Consider the following 8,901-nt stretch of genomic DNA (forward strand, 5'->3'; position numbering starts at 1 on the left):
AGGTGAAACACAAAATTTCCTATAGCCAGTTTATCCTACTTGATAATTTTGAAACGCAGGAACATGATGAGATGAGGGAAATTAGAAAGCTTATGGTAGCAGAAAGGAATACACATCTTTTCTCATGAGAATGATTTTTCTGCATTGATAATAGCAGTCTGAACACTTGCTTTCCAATTTACTGTGTTTTTTATTTTTGGAGAGCAGGTTAGATTCCAGGATCCCATTTTTGGTGATTGGCAGTTCTGTAAAATGATTAAGTTGTGATTTGAAAACTAAGTTCTTGCCCTGCTAATCACTTGGTTACCACTCTTAACACCCTTAAAGATAACACATCTCGAAAGTTATTGGACCCGAGTTAGAAATGAGGAAATTTTACACGTGTACTAGTCATGTAATAATTAGAAGACACTTCAGAGGGGAAATGGCGATCAACAGTTGTCCAGCACCCCCAGTACTGGATAGTTTTAGATCTATTTTAATCTCCCTAATAAGTCCTATAGCTATGCAAGTGAGTGCATTTTGATAACTGCTGTGCCTAATTTGTAACAATTACTGTCAACCTTCAGTTAAGAGACTGTTCATTCCACACTGGCCCAGAAAAGAGTGAAATGTATGACTCGTGCGCATAATTTTATTCACATCATATTTCATACTGATTATGTATTGATGACATTGATTCATTTACTCTTTACAGCGCCACTTGCATGGATATTAAATCTTATTGACCACAGATGAATTTTAATTTCAGATTGGTGATAGATTTTTCCATCAGCTCTGATAGTATGTTTGACTTTTTCATCATTAACCCAGGCAATCACACAGGACTGAGTTATTGCATTGAAACAAAAAGTGCACACTTCACTTGGTAATTCTTTATGGATTTACAATAGGAACTTCATTAATGTCTGTTGTAAGGATTACAAAAAAAACAACATTTATCTGCAAATAGGAATTTAGCGAGCTTCAAAAGTCTGAAGAAAAAATACTAGGCTTCTTTGTCTTACGTAATGTATTTTTGTAATGCCGTGTGGGGAGAACATGACTAAGATTTGAAAACTTCACCGCTTAAGATTATTCTCCTATGTTTGAATGCTTGTATCTATCCTTTCCCCCTTATTCAAGTTTTAAGTGTAGTAAGGGAAAGTTAATTACATCAGAATATTCACACTTCTTGTTTGATTTGCTAATATGTGAAACTATGTAAAATAACATTCGAGAATAGAATTCTGATTTTTTTTATTGCAATTTAACCAACCAGGAGACATTTCAAGCTTCTTTAATAAATGCCAATACATATAAATACTTACAGATTTTCATGGTTTTAATTTTAATGAAGTGAATCTATAGGGCAGAGTTGAGAACAATGAAAAGGTAACATCACTATTTTGAAATGCCCATTTCAGTTTAGAGACGAAGCCATTTGTACTTTGATAGTACCCCCCAACCCTGGCCCCTGCCCCCCAAACTGTGTTACGATAAAAATAGTTGGTCTGCTTTCTAGTGTAGTAGCTTTGTTTTTTCCTAATTTCTATATTTAATTTGTTGTTGGTTTCTTATACCATTTCTTTCCCGGACTTAGCAAAACATGGTGAGTTGTTAAAGCTCACCAATATACAGAGGCAAGATGGAAAAGGTAGCCAGACTGTGCCGCTCTGAACTCTGGCAGTAACGATGTTAACTAGCTACCTGATGCAAAAGGCTAGTGAGAAATAGGAGCCAGGGCCTCAGCACCTGCTTACTGAGGACAGGCTGATGTGAAATTGGAGTGTCAGGGAGAGAAATGAGAGGAGAATCTGGTTTACATGTGTAGAATTGTGTGTATTGTGCTTTTGTATACGTCTAGACGTCTTCCATTTTCCATACCTTTTTCAGGATGAAAGGTGTGCTCATTTTGGAACACAAAATACATTAGGCAAAAAATGATAACCTACTAGTGTATCTTTTCTTAACGTTAGAAGCCAGAAAGAGACAGGTGGCCTTCAGAAATTAATAGCTCCTAAAGACATGAGGAAATATAACTTAAGGATACGTTCTTGTCAGACACTGAAGAGAAAGCTGTGTTTTGGGGGTGATGTTAATTAAGAACATTTCCCTGTTGGCATAAATGTTTCACATTTTTGCCCGTGGTGTTCAGCTCATTGTAAGCACAGTTAATTCACAAGGTAGTTTTTGTAAATAAAGGTTTGGGGCAGGCTGAACACGGTCCAGTGAGATATTAATTGAGAGGACAGTGGGGGGGGGGGGAGTAAAGGTAACACACTTTCTGGTGGAACATAAACTGCATTTTGGACTTGAAGAATGCTTTAAAATGATTTTTCCAAAACCCTGTGGTGTTTCTTTTCTGAAGGAGATGAGATGGCAGGGGAGGGGGGATGGGGGGGAGAGAGACGGTTTCGTATTATTTTATTTCTCCATAGTTTGGGTCAGGAAAATGAGATAACTAGTTTTGGCAGTTTTCCTTCTATTTGCAGATGCATTTACACTTTCAGTGTATGATGCATAATAAATGGACCCAGTGTCCTCTGGCTTAAAGTATTGGGTTGACTATTTGGACATCCTCTCTTTAAAGGCAGTTAATTGTATGGAAAGATAGGTTCTTCTCGCCTGGTCTTTTTGAACTTTTATTCTCCTGAAATTTGTTCCTGATGTCTAGGATGTGTAGTTTAGTTGTTTGGCATCCTTGCTTTTTGGTTACTATAAGAAAAATCATTTTAAGCTTTTAAATCGCATGGTCTCTTGACGTGAAATCTCAGAGCACTGATGTTTAAGGGTTTACACAATTTTTTACCTATATCATTTAAAAGACGCTTGGCTGCCCTCAGCATAATACTGCCTTTTAAAGAGTTACGTAAATACAGTTGGGCTTTGTGGATAATTTTTGTGCATGTGTTTTTTTGCCTATTCTGGAGTTCTTCCTTCCAACTGAGAGTGATGGCTCCATCTAGAATTATTTATTTTCAATAGAATAAAACACTTTTTAGTTGGTGGAAAATTTTGCGAGTGTTCCAGTTTACATATCACTTCTCTGTTCCCCCATAGTTACATAATTGGTGTGTGTGTGTGTGTGTGTGTGTGTGTCCATCGTAGAGGACATTTGATGCTCATTTATTAAATATGTTCGCTGGCTGCTGCCGCATCTTTGTTCTGGACAGACAAATTACCTTTCTCACACTGAGCTTCCACTCTGGGGAATTAAGCCTCCACCACTTTAATTAGCTTGGAAGTGGGGGGTTGCAGTTCCTAATAGACTTCAGGCTTTGAGTAAGTTAGGGCAAGGGTGAACCCAGAACTTCCTGGGAAGCTCAAAATGTCATTTAAAAACCATAAAAACCTAATATGTATTATTTCATTTTGGTAATTGCAAACATTGCATTTGATGACTCTGGATCATTTCTAAGTTAGACATTAAAGTTAGACTTCCATTGAACTATGTTGTTTAATTGATTACATATGTCATCAGCACATTCATATGTTCAATGTATACATTTACAACATTGGTGATATTAAGTGATGTAGCAGATAGGGAATACTAAATGAAATGTAAATATGTTTCTGTATATGGATGTACATGTAAATATATGAATACACACTCACCCACAATACCAGTTAAGTTGAGAAGGGCATGGATGATCAAATGTCACATGGGCATATCAGTATCTAATGATAATTGTCAATATTTGTTTGGCTTTGATTAAGTGCTGGCCAGTGTTGAAATGCTCCATGTAGATTATGTAATCCTTATGCCAGCCTTATTATCCGTACTTAAACATGTGATAACAGAAACAGAGACATGATAAGTTCTTGCTAAAGGTTATGCAAGTGAGCTCATGTGAATCCAAAACTTCATGGGGGGAGGCGCTTGCCTCTGAGTGTCCTTTTAAGACTGGTAAGCAAGATGTTCTAATTCATGCTTTGCAAAAAGAAGTTTGCTATTAACAGCGTTAAGCAATTCCTTGTAGAACTTTACACCAGAAACTTTCTCAAAGTCCATTTACTGTCTCATTTTCTCCGCTAGTAAAACTGCAGAAAATGTTATGCTTTAGTTCTTCGCTGCCGGAGTAAGTAGCGTAGAAAGTGTCCATCAAGTCACAGTTGGAAAATAATAAAAGCAGATTAGTGAATGTAGAGAAGACAAAAGCAGTCATGTTTGAGTTTAATATCGCTCAAATTTAGCATTTTAGCTAAGATGCCCGTTTTTATTTCTTGCAGGTCTGCTAAAAGGTCAGAGTAATGCAGAATGCGTGCCTTCATCTCAGATTTTGTTCATCACAGGTGGATCCCATGTGTCTTCAGTAGACAAGTCACCTTTGTAGCTAGCTCCAGTGCCAGCTCCATGCCATTGCACCTTCTTTAGTCTTGATTGCCCTTCCCGCATTTATTGGTGTATTAAAATGACTGAATATGAACATTAAGGACTCCATGAACCTGGGCTAATGGGAGACTGTAGAGAAAATGAAAAAAGATCCACCGGAGGACATCTTGGGGGGGGAGGGAGCTTGGGAGGAGGGAAATGACTAATGAAGCTAATTAAAAGAAGCATTCAAATCTGCTTTCTACCCTCATTAACAATTAGCAGGGCACTGGCCAGAGTTTGTACCCTGTGTTTTACCTTAACAACATTCTCTTTGCTCTTTGTATATTTAAGTGTTGTAAGGAAATGTGTTTCAATCAAAACTGAACATGAGATAAAGGGAAGAGATGTGGCTTTTGTGATATTCTATCACAAACACTTTTATTGTATCTCTGTAAAATACAATGTATGTATGCATGTAAGTGTTTTCGTCCTAATGTTGCTACTCCCATGGCAAAGGAAAAAAAAAAAGAACGAAAAAAAAGAGAAAAAATTGGAAAAAAAATCAGGCTCGTAGCAGCTGCTGTGTAGAAATTTCCCCCTACTTCTAATTTGCTGAATGAAGAAAAAAATCTTTTATTTGTGATATTTTCAGAGACATTTGCTCTAGTATGGTGTATTTAAATAATAAAAACTTAAAAGAAAAAAATACTCCATGGAGTTTGGGTTTAAACACTGCCTTTTCTCTTCTGTATTTTGGAAAAACTGGGTTTTCTTTTTTGTTCATTGCCAAGCTCACTTTAAATTTTAGGGGTTGAGGGAGGTGTAGTATGTGTATTTATTTAGCTCTGGGCCAATAAGGTGTTCCGATTACTTAACCATGCCATTTTTGGCAGGAGTACAAGCAATGTTTCAAACGGAGTCCTTTTATAAGTTAATATTCTGTTAACAGCACTTCATTATTGTCTCCTATATATCACAGTGAATCTTTTGTGTTTATATATAAATATTTGTTTGATTCTTCAGCTATTTGGCTTTATTATTATTTTTTTAATAGAAAGCCTTGGGTATTGATGGAAAAACATGTTAAAGGCCGTGGCGTAAGCATCTTGCTCTTTTACCAGGCTTATCACTTTCACAGGAGTAGCATTTCTAAGCCACACCTGAACCCTGTTTTGAAGTTCCATCGGTTAGGGACCCCGACTCTTTTACAGGCATCTTCCAGAGGTGACACAGCCATTTTTGGTATACTTTTAGACTTCATGTGGTCGGCTGTAGGGTTTGTTTATTTTGTTTTGCTCTGAGACTCCTCTACTGACTCCGCTTTTCCATATGTTTGGGGAGGATTTAGATTTCATTTAGTAATAGTCTTGGGAGATTTAGTTGCTAGTTCTAGTCACCAGAGGAGTCCTGACGCTGTGTGCATGGCCTACAGAGGTGCCCTGCAGAAATCAGGATAGGTCAAGGACTCGGCACTGCGCTGGTGCTGGGAAGTACATGGCCTCATGTGAGCAAATCTCAACAACATCCATCACAGGTGAATAGGACCAGGTGTGTTTATAATGCTACCTTTAGTTTTCATTCAAAAAATGGCATTTCTTTGATTTTTTTGTTGTTGCAGGAAGGTACTCAATATAGACCATCGTTCTGAGAATAGGAATAGGTTCACTAGCAAGGTCTAGTTTGGCACATCTCAATAGCTTTCCTTTGTGATTTGTGCCCACAGACTGCTTTCGAAGATTCCAGGCCAAGAAGAAAAATTTGTTGCTAAAACTGCGAACCTGTATAACTCCTGTAGAAGAATTTAAAAGCAGGGAGTTAAAAAGGCATAGTTTTGTTAGTTTTATGGAAAGAAAATACAAAGGGAAAATGCAAAATGAACAAAATCACTTAAGTTACAGTATCTCTGAGCTAGATCCTTCGATGTTGTAGGAACTGGTTCTGGTTTGTAAATCTTCAAGATATTTTATAGGAAACTGGACCCTTCCTGGATGGAAAAGGGGAATTGTGTTTACCATGTAAATATCTGGGTTTTTTTTGACAAACACTCATAGTAGAGGAATTCAAAAGAAATAGTTAATAACTTGGTAAACTAGTTGTGGCATTTAGCAATGTGGAGGGTTGGGGTCGTTCAAGACTTTAAATGAACTATTACATGGCTGGTTCCTCAAGCACTGCTGTGTATTTAATAACGAGCTTCTAAAAGCATTTAAGTTGCAGACCTATAAGATTACAAATGTCACTCATGTTAGTATAATCCACATGCAAGTGATGATCCTCTTTGATGTGTTAAATTGGAGAAGGACTAATGGAGCTATGAATATACAATAGAACATATTTAAGTAGTAGTCTTGCTTTAGGTAAAACTCTTGAAAACAGGCATTTTTCAAACAGTAAAATCTGGCTCTAATGGAGAAGCTACTAAAACACAGGTTTATTCTGATGTGAGCAGTTTTGTGTTCCTCCCTCAACCCCAACATTGCTCAGGAAAAAAAAAACAAAACCCACAGCCAGTTCACCTTAACATCCCTTGCATTTGCAATGCTAGTGAAATCTAGTCCATTCTTTTGAAAGGACTTATTTAATATTAACCACGTCATAGAGCAAGACGGTCCCAGTTCCTACAAGCAAGTATAATTAAAAAAAAAAAGCAAATGTTAACTAAGCCCTGCAGAACTCCTGATAAGAAATGTTTATGATACATATAAATGTCTCAGTTATGCAAATTGTCACTCTTGCTAATGAAACCATTTTGGAAAAAGACTGATTTTTTACCTATCTTTCCAGTTAGGAAAATCAGAACCACATCTTTCCAAACCAAATCATTTGCCCCTAGAAACTATTTCTGCCTCTTCATGATTTATTTGAAATAGCTTAATACAGACTGTAGTGTCTTATAAAATACAAAATGAGAAAACTGTCACACCAACCTGAATCCTGTGAAATTGTCATCCTCTTCATATCAACTGCTTAAATTCTTTTGCCCTTATTAACACTGATAATTTGAAACAACTAATCATCTAAAATGAAGCCCTTAAATGGCTTTAAATGTCAATATTGTAAGATTCTACTGTGCGCTACTATTTATATTAAATACTTCTTAGGGCCAATAAATGAATCAGACAAATAATGAATCCAAGATCTACATGTGAAGTCTCCCTGTAACCTATGTAGTTCTATGTAGACCAGGAAGAGGGTTTCAAAGACCTTTGCCCAAGGGTTGTATCCTGGGTGCTTGCACACTCACTACCCTTTGAGGCTTTTGGAAACACAAGAGCATTTATTTACACATTGGCGTTACTTGTCACTTACTTGTCACTTTGTTACTAAGACTCACCTTTTGTCAGTCCAGCCAAGTCACAGAAATGCTTATTGCAGTTAAATAGCAATTTGTTTCCATGAAACTGCAATTAAAGTATTACTGAGCAGCCATTTTAGATTGGCAATGCTCAGAATGCATGTTAAACAGCCAGCAACTCCACTTGAAGAGTCTGGGGCCTGACTAGCAGCAAAGTGACGCTTTTGCCCATGTTGGGTATCTAGTTAAGAGGTATTTGTAGCCCTCTGCTCCCATCTGAGCATGCTGAGAGCATGACAAGTTAGGGCTGATTTTTGGAAGGTGAACTTGCAACTTACCTCAAGTGAATACTGTTTTCAGTGGTACAAGAAATGCTTTATGCTAGAGATATGTGCATGTTTCCTAGAGGGAATGTTTTCAAGTTCAGATTGATTCTGCTGAGAATGGACTGCACTCTGAGGCCTCAAGCCAATAATGTACTACAGGTCCTGACATGTTACAGCTGTGTAAACAGGGCCATTCTATCTCCTAAATCACAACTAATAAAGCATAGGATGAAAATCAATTGATTCTGTTATAAGTTCTTTGAATGACACTGGAAAGTTAAATGACTCTCTGTTAGAATGGACAGGGCTGAGTTGAGCCACTCAAATACCTATTTTCTTCACCTCTCTCCCCTCACAACCTGGGCAGTTTGGCTCTTCCTGGGTATTAGCATCACCACCACCAGATCAAAACCTGCTGGGGAAAGAGGTTCTGAACGAAATTCTTCCTATGGAGCTAAAGTTAGGATTTGTTGAGTGAGAAAGGTGAAGGGCAAAGGTTTTATTGAAAATGTGAAACGTTGATGTAAGATCCTGAGAGAGGAAAGGATTTCAGAGGTGGTGTTTAAAAATGCAATTAGCACTGAATTCTAACCAGCCTAGAAACAATCATTAGCTCACAAGAACAGGAGGTATCTCACCTTCCTTCAGCCTGGAAACTTCCCCCTACCTGATTGAAAGGGTTCGCGTCCTCAACTTTTTCAAAAACAATTTTCATGTGCCTCATATCTTATGCGTAGGCTTTCACCTGTGTTTGAGTTGTAATTTTTTGTAAGAGGAAAACATTAAGTAGTTCCTTCTTAAATTAATTTTTCATTTCAATGAATTAAATGTTTTTAGGAACTGAAAAGGGAGACATGAAGACAAACAGAATTTACAAGTGAAGATTAATTATGAAAACTGGAAAGAAAATTGCTTGTTTGGGCTGCAATTGTATGCCTTTTCCTTATTTGAATAAGGTTAGGTAGAGATGGGTGTGTCACATA

The 8,901-nt window shown here is 37.3% G+C and overlaps 1 protein-coding gene across 2 annotated transcripts in view; it reads left to right on the forward strand.

Annotated features, from left to right (window-relative positions):
- LMO4 (LIM domain only 4) overlaps window positions 1-5,319 on the forward strand; it is a 16,532-nt gene extending 11,213 nt beyond the window's left edge. For both annotated transcript variants that reach the window (XM_004679186.2, XM_004679187.2), the window contains exon 5: window positions 4,213-5,319. In XM_004679186.2, the coding sequence (XP_004679243.1) occupies window positions 4,213-4,221 (9 nt within the window). In that variant the 3' untranslated portion in view covers window positions 4,222-5,319. The remainder of the gene's footprint in view (window positions 1-4,212) is intronic.
- Window positions 5,320-8,901: the final 3,582 nt, after the last annotated feature.

Source organism: Condylura cristata, unplaced genomic scaffold (assembly GCF_000260355.1).
Source record: "Condylura cristata isolate star-nosed mole 26May11 unplaced genomic scaffold, ConCri1.0 scaffold00008, whole genome shotgun sequence".
NCBI classification, from domain to species: domain Eukaryota; kingdom Metazoa; phylum Chordata; class Mammalia; order Eulipotyphla; family Talpidae; genus Condylura; species Condylura cristata.